The 17,548-nt window shown below is 45.3% G+C and overlaps 1 protein-coding gene across 2 annotated transcripts in view; it reads right to left on the bottom strand.

Annotated features, from left to right (window-relative positions):
• Positions 1 to 17,548, bottom strand: part of col5a1 (procollagen, type V, alpha 1) — a 633,899-nt gene that overhangs the window by 294,194 nt on the left and 322,157 nt on the right. For both annotated transcript variants that reach the window (XM_068012023.1, XM_068012024.1), the window contains exon 2: positions 16,949 to 17,116. In XM_068012023.1, the coding sequence (XP_067868124.1) occupies positions 16,949 to 17,116 (168 nt within the window). The remainder of the gene's footprint in view (positions 1 to 16,948; positions 17,117 to 17,548) is intronic.

Genomic DNA, 17,548 nt, shown 5'->3' with positions numbered 1-17,548 from the left:
GGTATTCTATAGGCCTCTAAATAGTGAGATAGTCAGAGAGAGAGATACAGGAGCAAATCTGCTGGGAAATCACAGATATGTGCAAGAACTATAGAAATTGGGTCAGAGTGATCATTGCACCATAAGGTTTAGATTAGTAATGGAGAAGAGCAAGGAACAATCTAAAATAGAACTTCTAAATTGGAGGAGAAATAACTTCAATGGGATGACAGGGGATCTAGCCAGGGGAAAATGGAACCAAAGACTGACAGGAAAAGGTGGAATGGAACAAAGGATGATCTTTGAGGAGATATTTCAGGTGCAGGCTGGGTACATTCCAACAAGGGCAAAAGGTAAGGGAACCAAAGCCAGGGCTCCTTGGATGACGAGGGAGATAGAGATTATGATGAAACAAAAGAGGGTGTATGATGCATGTCAGGTGAATTCTTCCAGTGAGAACCAGGTCAAATATAATAAGTGGAGAGGGGAAGTGAAGAGGAAAATAAGACTGGAAAAGAATGAATGAGAATAGAATGGTAGTTAGCATAAAAGGGAACCCAAAAACCTACCAGCATGTAAATAGTAAGCGGTGGGGTGTGGCCTATTGGAGACCAAGAGGATAATATATGCTTAGAGGCACAGGGCAAGGATAGACTATTTAATGAGTACTTTGTATGGGAGTTTACTAAAGAAGAGAAAGCTGACAAAATATTGGTAGAAGCAGAGATGGTGGAGGTAATGGATGGGGTGAAAATTGATGGACAGGATGTACTGGAAAGACTGGCTATACTTAGGGAGATAAGTCACCTGGTCCAGATGGCTTGCATCCCAGCTTGCTAAAGGAAGTGGGAGTGGAGATAGTGGAAGGGCTTGCCGTAATCTTCCAATCTTCCTTGGATATGGGGGAGGTGCCAGAGGATTGGAGAGTGGCAAATGTGACACCCTTATTCAAGAAAGGGTGTAAGGATAGTCCTAGCAACTACAGGCCAGTTAGCTTAACATCAATGGTGGGTAATGTTTTAGAAACAATAATCAGGGAAAAAAATCAACAGGCACTTGGAGAGGTTTGAGTTAATTAAGGAGAACTAGCATGGATTTGGCTGTAAAAGGCATATCATGCTTGACAGAGTCAGCATGGTTTTATGTAAGGGAAATTGTGTTTAACAAATTTATTACAGTTCTTTGAGGATGTAACAAGCAGGGTGAATAAAAGGGAACCTGTAGATGTTGTATATTTGAATTTTCAAAAGGCATTCAATAAGGTGCCACATAAAATATTACTACACCAGATAAGAGCTCATGTTGTTGGGGGCGATATATGAGCATGGATAGAGGATTGGCTAACTAACAGGAAACAGAGTTGGGATCAATGGGTCTTTTTCAGGTTGGCAAACTGTAACTAGTGGAGTGCCACAGGGATCAGTGCTGGGGCCTCAACTATTTACAATCTATATTAATGACTTGGATGAAGGGACCGAGTGTATTGTAGCCAAATGTACTGACTATACAAAGATAGGTAGGAAAGCAAGTTGTGAGGAGGATACAAAGTGTTTGCAAAGGGAAATAGAGAAGTTTAGTGAGTGGGCAAAAATTGACAAATAAAGTATAATGTGGGAAAATGTGAGGTTGTCCACTTTGGCTGGAAGAATAGAAAAGCAGAATATTATTTAACTGGAGAGAGACTGCAGAATGCTGCGGTACAGTGGGATCTGGGGATCCTGATACATGAATCACAATAAGTCAGCATGCAGGTACAGCAAGTAATTAGGAAGGCAAATGGAATGTTGGCCTTTATTGCAAAGGGGGATGGAATATAAAAGTAGGCAAGTCTTGTTACAACTGTACAGGGTGTTGGTGAGACCGTACCTAGATTACTGTGTACAGATTCTGTTCTTTATTTAAGGAGGGATGTACTTGCATTGGAGGCAGTTCAGAGAAGGTTCACTGGGCTGATTCCTGGAATGAAGGGGTTGTCTTATGAGGGAAGATTGAGCAGGTTGGGCCCATACTCATTGGAGTTTAGACGAATGAGAGGTGATCTTATTGAAACCTGTAGATTCGGACAGGGCCAATGACAGGGTGGATGCTGAGAGGATGTTTCCCCTCGTGGAGGAATCTAGAACCAGGGGATACAGTTTCAAAGATGGAGATGAGAGGAATTTCTTCTCTCAGAGGATTGTTAATCTTTGGAATTCACTTTCCCAGAGAGCAGTGGAGGCTGGATCACGGAATATATTCAAGGCAGACTTTGAGAGATTTGTGATTGACAAGGGAGTCAAGGGTTATGGGAACAGGCGAGAACGTGGAGTTGAGGCCAAGATTAGATCAGCCATGATCTTATTGAATGATGGAGCAGGCTCGTGGGGCTGAATGGCCTACTCCTGCTCCCATTTCTTATGTAATTGAATTTTTTGATGTAGTAACAGAGAAGGTTGATGAAGGGAGAGCAATGGATGTTATTTATATAGATTTTAAGAAAGCATTTGACAAAGTACCACATAAAAGACTGGTTAACAAAATTGAGGCTCATGGATTCGGAGGGTCAGTGTCCAATTCAATAAAAGAATTGGCTTAAGGACAGAAAACAGCGAGTCATGGTAAATGTTGTTCTTCAGACTGGAGGATGGTAGACAGTGGTGTTTCCCCAAGAGTCAGTGCTTGGGCCACTGCTTTTTTGATATATATAAATGACTTGGATATTGGAATATGCAGTAACATTTCAAAATTTGCCAATAATACCAAACTTGGAGTTGTGGTAGACAGTGAGGATGATACAAAACGACTGGAACAGACATAGACAGGCTCTCAGAATGGGCTGACAAGTGGCAGATGGAATTTAATACTGACAAGTGTGAGCTGATACATTTTGGCAGAAAAGATAGGGTGAGGCAATATATACTTAATGGCACAGTTCCAAAGAGTGTATAGGAACAGCGGGACCTGGGGGATTCATGTGCATAGATCTTTGAAGATTGCAGGGAAGTTATGCTGAACCTTTATAAAGCTCTGGTTAGGACACAACTGAAGTATTGTGTCCAGTTCTGGTCACCACACTTGAGGAAGGATGTGAGGGTCCTTGAGAGGGTGCAGAGGAGATTTACCAGAATGGTTCCAGGGATGAGGGATTTTAGTTACAAGGTTAGTTTGGAGAAGCTGGGATTGTTCTCCTTGGAGCAAAGGAGATTGAGGGGAGATTTGATCGAGGTGGACAAGATTATGACAGGCTTAGATAAGGTGGAAAAGCTGCTCCCATTAGTTGATGGTACAAGGACTAGGGGGCACAGGTTGAAGGTTTTGGGCAAGAGATGCAGGGAGGATGTGAGGAAGAACATTTTTACACAGTGAGTGGTAATGACCTGGAACTCACTGTCTATGAAGATGATGGAAGCAGAAACAATGAATGATTTCAAAAGGAAATAGGATGGGCACTTGAGGGAAATAAACTTGCAGGACTACAGGGATAGAGCAGGAGAATGGGACTGACTGGATTGGTCTACAGAGAGATGGCATGGATTAGATGGGCTGAAAGGTCTCCTTCTGTGCTATAAATGACTCTATGTTTCTATGAATGAAAAGGGGTTTGATCCATTGAGATTCCAGACAGTGGGAGGGAATGGGATGGAGTCACTGTTGTCCTTTATTTGTTTTTGAATGTGACTCATCTGTTGTAGTAGGGTTGATGAGGCAGCTCTCTTTCTTGTTGCTTTTCCGAAGAAAGTCCATTCACGAACAGCAAGCCAAGAGGGGCCCTCAGAGACATGCTGCTGCCAAGCCTTGAACCAGATGGTATTAGAATTCGAAATGAAGTGATTACATTAAACTGAACCTGTCCCATGTGTGAATCTGGGACCTCAGCCGAGCTTCTCCTGTCCAGCTCTTCTCTAGTATTGAAGAATAAAATTCATGTGAAGGCTATTTACTGGGCTTTACACTGCAACCCCACTGCCATCCCACATCTAAACAGCTCTTCCTTCCCCTCATTCTGCCTCCTTCACTATCCTACCCTATTCTCTCTCTCTTTCTCTCTCTCTGCCCTGTAACAACTCGGCCTCACTTCCTATAGACAGCCTGACTGGGGCCGAATTCCACTTCTGCCCAAAACATGTGAAATGGAACAATGATTAATCTCTCCTTGGTCCAAGATACATTTCATCCACAAGGACCCAACTCCAGACAGAGCTGAATTTTTTTCTCTCTGTTTAAATGAAGAGTTGCCAAGTCCCAGACTGAACCAGCAGTACAGTTTCCAAGATTTCCCACTACTACCCTCCACTTTGAAGACAATTAATTTTCATTTGACATACAAACAACTTTGCTCACATCATCCTGCAGAAGGGGCAGAACTGGAAGACAAGGAATATGTTACACAGCCACAAACATCCCAATTTCATGTTAACCCATCACTCTGTCCCATCGCTTGCATTTCTATATTGAGTGATTTCTTTTGCTTTCTTTAGGAGAATGTTGTTTCTGTTCATGCAAACACGATCCATCTCCATAATGATGAACTAAAGGATTTGACAGCGAAACCTTTGCAAATCCACTTTAGTCTTTCCATAGTGCCCTTGAATAACAAACATAGCTGCACCTTATCCAAGTGTTTACTATAAACCCCACCAGCTGCAGCACTTTCCAACACATCAGAGACCACCCCTCACTTAATATAAGTGTCAACCATAGCTAAATGGTGCTCAGGGTCAGAAGTTTCACCAACCTTCAAGAGACAGGAGCACAAAATCTGGGCTGACACACCAGTGATGTACGGAGGGAGTGCTGTACTGTCGGAGGGTCAGTACTGAGGGAGTGCTGCACTGTCGGAGGGTCGGTAGTGAGGGAGTGCTGCACTGTCGGAGGGTCAGTACTGAGGGAGTGCTGCACTGTCGGAGGGTCAGTACTGAGGGAGTGCTGTACTGTCGGAGGGTCAGTACTGAGGGAGTGCTGCACTGTCGGAGGGTCAGTACTGAGGGAGTGCCGCACTGTCGGAGGGTCAGTACTGAGGGAGTGCTGTACTGTCGGAGGGTCAGTACTGAGGGAGTGCCGCATTGTCGGGTGGTCAGGACTGAGGTAGTGCCGCACTGTCAGAGGGTCAGCACTGAGGGAGTGCTGCACTGTTGGAGGGTCAGTACTGAGGGAGTGCTGCACTTTCGGAGGGTCAGTACTGAGGGAGTGCTGCACTGTCGGAGGGTCAGTACTGAGGGAGCGCTGTACTGTCGGGGGGTCAGTACTGAGGGAGTGCCGCACTGTCGAAGGGGTCAGTACTGAGGGAGTGCCGCACTGTCGGAGGGTCAGTCCTGAGGGAGTGCTGCACTGTCAGAGGGTCAGTACTGAGGGAGTGCTGCACTGTTGGAGGGTCAGTACTGAGGGAGTGCTGCACTGTCGGAGGGTCAGTACTGAGGGAGTGCCGCACTGTCGGAGGGTCAGTACTGAGGGAGTGCCGCACTGTCGGAGGGTCAGTACTGAGGGAGTGCCGCACTGTCGGAGGGTCAGTACTGAGGGAGTGCCGCACTGTCGGAGGGTCAGTACTGAGGGAGTGCCGCACTGTCGGAGGGTCAGTACTGAGGGAGTGCCGCACTGTCGGAGGGTCAGTACTGAGGGAGTGCCGCACTGTCGGAGGGTCAGTACTGAGGGAGTGCCGCACTGTCGGAGGGTCAGTACTGAGGGAGTGCCGCACTGTCGGAGGTGCCACCTTTTGGATGAGACATTAAACCGAGGCCCCATCTGCCCTCTCATGTGAATGTAAATGATCCCACAGCTACTATTGGAAGAAGAGCAGGGGAGTTCTCCCCTTTGTCCTGGGGCCAATATTTATGCCTCATCAACATCACCAATAACAGATTATCTGGTCATTGCTACATTGCTGTTTGTGAGATCTTGCTGTGCACAAATTGGCTGCTGTATTTCCTGGATTACAGGTGACTACACTTCAAAAAGAACTTAATTGGCTGTAGAACACTTTGGGAAGTCCTGAGGCGATGTCAGGCGCTATAAAAATGCAAGGCTTCCTTTCGTTTTGCCCATATGTCCATGCTCACAGAATCCTGCTCAGTCAGGCTTCCTTGTTCAGATCTAAAATGGATGGTGTCACTATAAGGAACAATTCTGTAAGGCAGAACACTGAGCTTTATAACAGTCTATTTATTTGGCAAATGATCACCAAGTGAGTTGCTGCTTCCAAATGAGCTCAGCTGTTGTGGATTAATGGCTTTATCTGGGGCCTCTTTTCAGGGCAGTGTTGCTGCTACACTCGGCTACAATGGATCCTTCAGCTACTTTTCTCTATTATGCTTCCCCTCCCAACCCACACACTCTGAAATTTTCAAATTATAGAATGTTCCAGGCCAGAAGGAGGCTATTCAACCCATCGTGCCTGTGCTGGCTCTTTCAAAGTGCTGGCAATTAGTCCCCACTCCTCTGTGCTCTTTCCCCATAGTCCTGCAAATATCCCCCCTTCAGGTATTTATCCAATTCCCTTTTATAAGTTATTACTGAATCTGCTTCCACCGCCCTTTCAGGCAGCGCATTCCAGATCACAACAAATCACTGTGTAAAAAACATTCTCATCTCCCCCTCTGATTCTTTTGCCAATTATCTTCAATCTGTGTCACTCTAGTTACTGACCCTCCTGCCACTGGAAACAGTTTGTCCTTATTTACTCCATCAAAACCCATCATGATTTTGAACACCTCTATTAAATTTCCACTTAACCTTCTCCGCTCTAAGGAGAACAATCCCAGCTTCTCCAGTCACTCCCTGTAACTGAAGTCCCTCATCCCTGGGAAGATTCCAGCTGCTGGGAAATAAACCCAGAAAAAAAAGAGCAACTGTAATTTGGGTTTATAAATCGAGGCAGAGAGTACAATAGAGAATAGTAAATTCATACAAGACAATGGTTAGTCCACAGACAAAAACTATACGGTTTGGCACTCCACCCCATTATAGAAAGGAGATTCAAGGCATAGAGAGGAGAGGGTGTGAGATACACCAGGATAATGTCAGGGATGGGAGGTTATAGTTCTGAAGCGTGTTGAGATACTGGGACTGTTTACACTGTAAACTGGGACAAGTTTCAGTGGGGGAGCATTTCGGGAGCAGTGACCATAATTCCATAAGTTTTAAGGTACTTGTGGATAAGGATAAGAGTCATCCTCGGGTGAAGGTGCTAAATTGGGGGAAGGCTAATTATAACAATATTAGGCAGGAACTGAAGAATTTAGATTGGGGGCGGCTTTTTGAGGGTAAATCAACATCTGACATGTGGGAGTCTTTCAAACGTCAGCTGATTAGAATCCAGGACCGGCATGTTCCTGTGAGGAAGAAAGATAAGTTTGGCAAGTTTCGGGAAGCCTGGATAATGTGGGATATTGTGAGCCTAGTCAAAAAGAAAAAGGAAGCATTTGTAAGGGCTGGAAGGCTAGGAACAGATGAAGCACTTGAGGAATATAAAGACAGTAGGAAGGAACTTAAGCAAGGAGTTAGGAGGGCTAAAAGGGGTGATGAAAAGTCATTGGCAAACAGGATTAAGGAAAATCCCAAGGCTTTTTATACATATATAAAGAGCAAGAGGGTAACTAGGGAAAGGGTTGGCCCACTCAAGGACAGAGATGGGAATCTATGTGTGGAGCCAGAGGAAATGGGCGAGGTGTTAAATGAGTACTTTGCATCAGTATTCACCAAAGAGAAGGACTTGGTGGATGATGAGCCTAGGAAAGGGAGTGCAGATAGTCTCAGTCATCTCATAATCAAAAAGGAGGAGGTGTTGGGTATCTTGCAAAGCATTAAGGTAGATAAGTCCCCAGGGCCTGATGGGATCTACCCCAGAATACTGAGGGAGGCAAGGGAAGAAATTGCTGGGGCCTTGACAGAAATCTTTGCATTCTCATTGGCTACAGGTGAGGTCCCAGAGGACTGGAGAATAGCCAATGTAGTTCTTTGTTTAAGAAGGGTGGCAAGGATAATCCAGGAAATTATAGGCCGGTGAGCCTTACGTCAGTGGTAGGGAAATTATTAGAGAGGATTCTTCGGGACAGGATTTACTCCCATTTGGAAACAAACGAAGTTATTAACGAGAGTCAGCATGGTTTTGTGAAGGGGAGGTCGTGTCTTACTAATTTGATTGAGTTTTTTGAGGAAGTGACGAAGATGATTGATGAAGGGCAGTGGATGTTATCTATATGGACTTTAGTAAAGCCTTTGACAAGGTCCCGCATGGCAGACTGGTACAAAAGGTGAAGTCACACGGGATCAGAGGTGAGCTGGCAAGATGGATACAGAACTGGCTCGGTCATAGAAGACAGAGGGTAACAGTGGATGGGTTTTTTTCTGAATGGAGGGATGTGACTAGTGGTGTTCCGCAGGGATCAGTGCTGGGACCTTTGCTGTTTGTAGTATATATAAATGATTTGGAGGAAAATGTAGCTGATCTGATTAGTAAGTTTGCGGACGACACAAAGGTTGGTGGAGTTGCGGATAATGATGAGGATTGTCAGAGGATACAGCAGGATATAGATCGGTTGGAGACTTGGGCGGAGAAATGGCAGATGGAGTTTAATCCGGACAAATGTGAGGTAATGCATTTTGGAAGGTCTAATGCAGGTGGGAAGTATACAGTAAATGGCAGAACCCTTAGGAGTATTGACATGCAGAGAGATCTGGGCGTACAGGTCCACAGGTCACTGAAAGTGGCAACGCAGGTGGATAAGGTATTCAAGAAGGCATATGGCATGCTTGCCTTCATCGGTCGGGGCATAGAGTATAAAAATTGGCAAGTCATGCTGCAGCTGTACAGAACTTTAGTTAGGCCACACTTAGAATATTGCGTGCAATTCTGGTCGCCACACCACCAGAAGGACGTGGAGGCTTTGGAGAGGGTACAGAAGAGGTTTACCAGGATGTTGCCTGGTCTGGAGGGTATTTGCTATGAGGAGAGGTTGGATAAACTCGGATTGTTTTCACTGGAACGACGGAGGTGGAGGGGCGACATGATAGAGGTTTACAAAGTTATGAGCGGCATGGACAGAGTGGATAGTCAGAAGCTTTTTCCCAGGGTGGAAGAGTCAGTTACCACGGGACATAGGTTTAAGGGGAGAGGGGGAAAGTTTAGAGGGGATGTGCGAGGCAAGTTTTTTACACAGAGGGTGGTGAGTGCCTGGAACTTGCTGCCGGGGGAGGTGGTGGAAGCAGGTACGATAGCGACGTTTAAGAGACATCTTGACAAATATATGAATAGGAAGGGAATAGAGGGATACGGTCCCCGGAATTGCAGAAGGTGTTAGTTTAGGCAGACATCAAGATCGGTGCAGGCTTGGAGGGCCGAATGGCCTGTTCCTGTGCTGTACCGTTCTTTGTTCTTTGTGGCAGAGAACGCGAGAGGAGATGAAATCTTGGTTATTCAATTTATGTGAAGAGCTGTGATTGGGTGATTGGGGAAAGATTATTCCCTCTGATTGGGGAGTCAGTGTCGAAGGATCATCAATTTAAGATGGTCAGAATGCGGAAAGAGGTTGAGAGAAATGTCTTTACACAGTGGATAGTGGGAGCACAGGGTAGTTTACAAGATTCATTGCACCTTTGGAGAGAGCGGGGCAGTGGGATTAGTTTGGGGATTGATACAGGGCTATGGGGAGAGAGCGGGGCAGTGGGATTAGTTTGGGGATTGATACAGGGCTATGGGGAGAGAGCGGGCCAGTGGGATTAGTTTGGGGATTGATACAGGGCGATGGGGAGAGAGCGGGGCAGTGGAATTAGTTTGGGGATTGATACAGGGCTATGGGGAGAGAGTGGGGCAGTTGGATTAGTTTGGGGATTGATACAGGGCTATGGGGAGAGAGCAGGGCAGTGGGATTAGTTTGGGGATTGATACAGGGCTATGGGGAGAGAGCGGGGCAGTGGGATTAGTTTGGGGATTGATACAGGGCTATGGGGAGAGAGCAGGGCAGTGGGATTAGTTTGGGGATTGATACAGGGCTATGGGGAGAGAGCGGGGCAGTGGGATTAGTTTGGGGATTGATACAGGGCTATGGGGAGAGAGCGGGGCAGTGGGATTAGTTTGAGGATTGATACAGGGCTATGGGGAGAGAGTGGGGCAGTGGTTTAGTTTGGGGATTGATACAGGGCTATGGGGAGAGAGTGGGGCAGTGGGATTAGTTTGGGATTGATACAGGGCTATGGGGAGAGAGCGGGGGCAGTGGGATTAGTTTGGGGATTGATACAGGGCTATGGGGAGAGAGCAGGGCAGTGGGATTAGTTTGGGGATTGATACAGGGCTATGTGGAGAGAGCGGGGCAGTGGGATTAGTTTTGGAATGCTCTGACAGAAAGCCAACATTTGTACAATGGGCTGAATGGCCATCTTCTATTGCCCATGGTTATGTGCCTCACATGTTGACTCACGCTCTAAATTTGCCCTTTCTAGAGAATCAAGTACCTCCCTTCGAGGGTTTGAATGGGATGAGAAGCTTGCGTTTATGGGGTTAATGTCGGAGGCCAGTATCCCATCCAGTAGCTAGATCCCATTGAATTTAAGAAGGGGAGTGAGCGGAGAAACTATAGACTTACACTCCAGAGCTGCTGGTCAACAGTCAGTGACTGTTCACATGCCAGGTCTCTAAACTCTTTCCATTGTTGGACTTTTCCAACACATCCCAGTTAACCACAGTCTAGACCATATTTTTTGTCTAATGGACTGAGCTGCTTTGCCAGTCTAGGAAACTCTACTATGTCTTGGGATCTGAGTCCTGACCAGAAATCACCTCCCCACTCCCCCAACTCCCCCAACATTCCTCAATCCTTTTGTCAGCTTGTGACTTCGCCGCCACCTCCATACACGTGGCAACAGTTACCAAGGAAACCAAGGCATTAATCTAAAGGCCAAGGTCAAATCTGTTCCTTCAGTTTTTGAGTGAGGAGTGAGTTGTTTGAGGCTCACCCTCACTTAGACCTGTGTGTTTTATCTCTCCCCCTTCCCCATACTTTTATATAGTTGTGAAACTTTTTTTGAAACCTCCTTTGTCTCTCACACAAATATATGCAACCCAGAGCTGGCAGACTCAAAATTCAAACCCATAGGACTAAGGGGAGATCAGTACCCCACGGGCCTGTTCAGCCATTCAGTTAATCATGGCTGATCTGTATCTTAGCCCCACCTTAATTCTGTAACCCTTAAAATCCATGTCTAATAAAAATTTATCAATCACAGTTTTTACATTTTCAACAGACCCCCCAGTATCTACAGCTTTTTGGAGAGAGTTCCAGATTTCCACCCCCCCTCTGTGTGATGAAATGCTTCCTGACATCACTCCCAAATGGCCTGGCTCGAAATTTAAGGTTCTGCCTCCTTGTTCTGGACTCCTCCCACTAGAGGAAATAGTTTCTCTCTATCGACCCGATCAAATCCTTTAATCATCTTAAACGCCTCAATTAGATCACCCCTTAATCTTCTACACTAGAGGGAATACAAGCCTAGTCTGTGCAATCTGTCCTCGGAATTTAACCCTTTTCGCCCCAGTCTCACGCTGGCGAATCTGCGGTGCACCCTCTCCAAGGCCAGTATATCCTTCCTGAGGTGCGGGGCCCAGAATTGAACACAGTTACTGCAGATGGGGTCTAACCAGAGCTTTAAATAAACTGTAACATAACTCCCACCCCTTTGTGTGTTTTTTTCGTTCAGGGGATTTGGGCATCACTGGCCAGGCCAGCATTTATTGCCCATCCCTAATTGCCCTCGAGAAGGTGGTGGTGAGCTGCCTTCTTGAACCACTGCAGTCCATTTGGGGTAGGTATACCCACAGTGCTGTTAGGAAGGGAGTTCCAGGATTTTGACCCAGCGACAGTGAAGGAACGGTGATATAGTTCCAAGTCAGGATGGTGTGTGGCTTGAAAGGGAACTTGCAGGTGGTGGTGTTCCCATGCATCTGCTGCCCTTGTCCTTCTAGGTGGTAGAGGTCATGGGTTTGGAAGGTGCTGTCTAAGGAGCCTTGGTGCGTTGCTGCAGTGCATCTTGTAGATGGTACACACTGATGCCCACTGTGCGTCGGTGGTGGAGGGAGTGAATGTTGTTGATGGGGTGCCAATCAAGCGGGCTGCTTTGTTCTGGATGGTGTCGAGCTTCTTGAGTGTTGTTGGAGCTGCACCCATCCAGGCAAGTGGAGAGTATTCCATCACACTCCTGACTTGTGCCTTGTAGATGGTGGAAAGACTTTGGGGAGTCAGGAGGTGAGTTACTCGCCGCAGAATTCCCTGTTTCTGTAGCCACAGTATTTATGTCACTGGTCCAGTTCAGTTTCAGCTCAAGGGGGTAATCCCCAGGATGTTGATAGTGGGGGATTCAGCAATGGTAATGCCATTGAACGTCAAGGGGAGATGGTTAGATTCTCTCTTGTTGGAGATGGTCATTTCCTGGCACTTGTGTGGTGCGAATGTTACTTGTCACCTATCAGCCCAAGCCTAGATATTGTCCAGATCTTGCTGCATATGGACACGGGCTGCTTCAGTATCTCAGGAGTCACGAAAGGTGCTAAACATTGTGCAATGATCACTTCTAACCTTATGATTGAATGAAGGTCATTGATGAAGCAGCTGAAGATGGTTGGGCCTAGGACACTATCCTGAGGAACTCCTGCAGTGATGTCCTGGAGCTCAGATGATTGGCCTCCAACAACTACAAACATTTTCCTTTGCGCTAGCTATGACCCCAACGAGTGGAGAGTTTTCCCCCGATTCCCATTGACTCCAGTTTTGCTCGGGCTCCTTCATGCCACACTCGGTCAAATGCTGCCTTCACATCAAGGGCAGTTACTCGCACCTCACCTCTGGAGTTCAGCTGTTTTGTCCACGTTTGGACAAAGGCTGTAATGAGGTCAGGAGCTGAGTAGCCCTGGCGGAACCCAAACTGAACGTCACTGAGCAGGTTCTTTCTGAATAAGTGCTGTCTGATAGCACTGTTGATGACACCTTCTGTAGACTGATGGGCAGTAATTGGCCTGGTTGGATTTGTCCTGCTTTTTGTACACAGGACATACCTAAGCAATTTTCCACATTGCCGAGTAGATGCCAGTGTTGTAGCTGTGTCCAGCCCTTGAGATAAATGCCAATATTGCATTAGATTTTATTAACTTATTTTATTATTTGTACCTGTTCACCAGCTTTTATTGATTTCTTTACTTGGCCCCCAGAATCTCTCTGCTTCTCCACAGCTCCCAGCTTCTCCCCATTGGGAAAATACTCCTACCGATCTTTCTTGGGTCCAAATTGGATGATTTCACAATTCCCCACAGTTTTACAGACTCACTGAATCTATTAATGTCGCCTTGCAACTTTCTGCTTCCATCTGCGCTCTTTACTGTGCCAACTAACCAAGTGTTATGAACAAACTTTGACATCCTCGCTCACTATTCACCACGTCACTAATATACTATAGACAGAATAATCAGCCCAGGGTTGTGGGTGAGCTGCAAATGGACTGAGGCTTTATTCTGACTGTAGAAAAAAAAAATCCCAGCCCTTTTCTCCCAAGCAGATGCTCTGAACAAGTGAAATAATGAGCTGGATTTTCTTGGCCCAGTGAAGATGTGTTTAGAGGTGGGAGGGGGGACCAAGTCCATGTGCGAGATCAGGACCTGCATAAGATCCCAATGTCGAGGCCACAGCGTCTGTGGGAAAATTCAGCCCAATGATTGTTATTCTCAAGTTAATTTGTCAAATATTTCTGCAGACAGAAAATAGTCAAAAGGGCTGGTTGAACAATGAATTTGCTAGAATTATTTAGAATGTACAACACAGAAACAGGTCATTCAGCCCAACTAGTCTATGCCACTGTTCATGCTCCACATGAACCTCCTCCCATTAAGTGACTGAATTAGTGAACACCTTCAGGGAGAATATGAGTGAATTTCCTTGTCCATTTCATTTATGGAATTGATCTTCTCAATCAGGATACATGTCACATATAATCCAACTATATTCTCAGCACATTAAATCCTGATAGGGTTTCATTATCGGAGCAGTGATGAGCTCGGAGGAGATTGGATGTTGTAAACCGAACAATCCACCAAGATATGTCTCTGTTCTTGAACCTCTGGCTCATGCCCCACACAGTACAACAACTGTAATAACACTTCACATGAAACATCACTTTCCGTAGCAGCAGCAATGTGAATTTTTGGCTTGCAATCACATTTCCCTAAGGTTAACAGAACCCAGTGTTGCCAGCATCAAAGATGGAGGCAGAAATCTGGCAAGACACATTTTTACCGTAAATATTTCCCTGGGTTAAGGCTCCACATTGTGAGAGAGAACCTTTCTGAATAGCCTCAGAATTAGATTGTCCAACTTGCTATCAGCACAAATCTCAACCCTTCGGCAGGACTGAGGTTCAACCTCAGGTGCTGCTTTTTACCCTGTTCCCACCTAACAGGGGAAAGTCTAGCTGTCCTTGTCAAGAGGCCATGAGGAGTGAAGAAACAAAAATACTGTTTGTTGGACGAGAGAGAGAGAGAGGGGGGGGAGAGAGAGAAAAGGGGGGCGAGAGAGAGAAGGGGGGCGAGAGAGAGGGTGGGGTGAGAGAGGGGGGTGTTGAGAGAGTGGGGTGTTGAGAGAGGGGGGTCGAGAGAGAGAGAGAGAGAGAGAGAGGGAGGGGGCGAGAGAGAGGGAGGGGGCGAGAGAGAGGGAGGGGACGAGAGAGAGAGCATGGGAGAGAAAGGGGAGAGACAGAGAGGGGGAGGGATAATTGGGGGAGAGAGGAACAGGGAAGAGAGATAGACGAGAGGGAGGGGGAAGAGAGAGGGGAGACAGAAAGGGGAGAGTAAAAGGGGAGAGAGAGAAGGGGAGAGGAAAGAGACAGTGATAGAGAGAGAAGGGAGGGAGAGAGAGGGGAGAGAGAAAGGGGAGAGAAGGGAGAAAGGGGGAGAGAGGCAGGGACAGAGAAATAAGGGGAGAAGGGGAGAGGGAGAAGGGGAGAAGGGAGACAGAGAGAGAGAGAGAGAAAAAAAGAGAGGAGGGAGAGAGAGGAGAGTTCCAGTGTCATATCATTTGAATACTAGGGAGCTTCAGAGATGACAGTAGGTGTAAATGGTCCAAACTCCATAATGAGAAAGAAAGTGCAAGGGAGAGATTAACGCGACTGATTTTACCTGAGCACATAAAACATAAGAAATAGGAGCAGGAGTAGGCCATTCAGCCCCTCGAGCCTGCTCCACCATTCAATAAGATCATGACTGATCATCAACATCAACTCCACTTTCCCACTCGATCCCTCTCTATCCCTCTATCGATCTCTGTCTTGAATATTCACAATGACTGGGAATTCACAGCTGTTTGGGATAGAGAATTCCAAAGAAATTTCTCCTCATCTCAGTCCGAAATGACCGATCCCTTATCCTGAGACTGTGACCCCGGGTCCGAGACTGTCCAGCCTGGGGGGGAAACAGCCTCTCAGAATCTACCCTGTCAAACCCTCTGAGAATTTGATATGTTTCAATGAGGTCACCTCTTTTCCTTCTAAACTCCAGAGAGTGTATGTCCATTCTACTCAAACCTTCCTCATGGAACAGCCCTTTCATCCCAGGAATCAGTCTATTGAACCTTTGTTTCACCTCCTCTAAGACAAGTATATCCTTCCTTAGGTAAGGAGACCAAAACTGTACACACTACTCCTGGTGTAGTCTCATTAAAGCCCTGCACAATTTCAGCAAGACCTCCTTACTCTTATACTCAAACCTCCTTCAATATTCCATAATGACTCAATGACTCTATTAACAATAGATTCCAGCATTTTCCCTCTTCCTGATGTCAAGATAACTGGCCTGTAGATCATTGCTTTCTCTCTCCCTCCTTTGTTAAGAGTGGGAATTTCACTGAATTGATAAACACAGCCTGCACTATGTTTTCATATGACTTCATGCATTAATATCTGTTTATCTTTCTGAAGGCTTTGAGCTTTGAACAAATTGTGTAGACTTTATTTATAACACATCTCTTCAGAGTTAAAGTATTTTAATTACTTTTTTTAAATGACTGTAATCTTGTAAGAGCACGAGCTTTTATATCCTTGAAAGGCAATGGAGAATTATCACCTTATCTTCAATAGAAGTGAAATAATCCCTCCTTTTGCTACCTTCCAATCCGCTGGGACCGTTCTAGAATCTAGGGAATTCTGAAAGATCAAAACCAATGCATCCATTATCTCTGTCACCACCTCTAGGATGTTGGCCATCAGGTCCAAGGGATTTGTCAGATTTTAGTCCCATTAATTTCTCTACTACTAATATTAATTACTTTAGATTCTTTACTCTGATTAGACCCTTGGTTCCCCACAATTTCCAGAATGTCCTTTGTATTTTCTACTGTGAAAACAGACGCAAAATATTTATCTAATGTTTGCCATTTCCTTATTTCATTATCATTTCTCTTGTCTCAGTCTCTAAAGGGCCCACTTTTCCTTTTGCTACTTTTTTTTCCATACTTGTAGAAGCTCTTACAATCTGTGTTTATATTACTTGCTTGTTTCCCGCTCTTTATCAATTTCTTGGTCATCCGTTGCACATTTTTAAAACCTTCCCAACCCTCGGGCTAAATTACTCTTTTTGGCAACATTTTAGCCTCTTGTTTACATCTAATACTATCCTTAACTTCTCTAGTTAACCATTGTTGTACCACGTTTCTAGTGGAGTTTTTATTTCTCAATGGAATGTATATTCATTGAGAATTATTTTTTTTTAAAATGTTTGCCATTGCTTATCTACTGTCATTTTTTAACCTAATTTCCTAATTACCTCAGCCAACTCATCTCTCATACCTCCATAATTGGTTTTGTTTAAACTTAAGGCCTTAGTTTTGAACTTAACCACATCACTCTCAAACTTAATATGAAATTCTATCATATTATGCTCACTCTTCCCCAAAGGATCCTTTACTATAAGATTACAAATCCTGTCTCATTATACAATACAGGGAGGGATAAAGAGGACCGGGCTTACCTGGGTATAACTGTTTGGTTGGAGCACTGAGTTGTGCTGACTTTGCAACTGTATAGGCAACATCTGCAGTCCTTGTAGATTTTCTGTTGGCACAAAGACCTACTGTTTTCTGTATTCCTTCAGGTAAAGTATGAAGTTCTAGAATCTTGAGGATGTCTACTGGTTCTACTGTTGAAAGAACAAATGGTGATTATAATCCAACTGCCGACAGCCTGAGTTCTCCAGGAGCATGTCCCTCCCTCCCCATCTCTGCTTAAACAGACTGATAAGTCAATTCAGCTTTAAACATGACATAAAACCCTGTCTCCAAATTTACCAACTGACTGACAGTTTAAAGAGAATGTGTTGCAAGTTAAACCTTTTCAAAGGTTTGATTCAAAGATTTCCGTAACAGTTAAGGTGGTGGAAGCCATAATCATAAATGATACAGCACAGAAGGAGGCCATTCGACCTATCACGCCTGTGCCAGCTCTTTGACAGCACTTTCTTTCCCCATTGCTTCACTACTTTTCCAGTTCAAGTATTTATCCAATTCCCTTTTGAAAGTTACTACTGCAGGCAGAACATTACAGATCACAACAATTTGCAGCACAAAACTGG

Source organism: Heterodontus francisci, chromosome 32, assembly GCF_036365525.1.
Source record: "Heterodontus francisci isolate sHetFra1 chromosome 32, sHetFra1.hap1, whole genome shotgun sequence".
Taxonomy (NCBI): Eukaryota; Metazoa; Chordata; class Chondrichthyes; order Heterodontiformes; family Heterodontidae; genus Heterodontus; species Heterodontus francisci.
The sequence above is the reverse complement of the archived record's forward strand: the minus strand, read 5'-3'. Positions and strand labels throughout refer to the sequence as shown.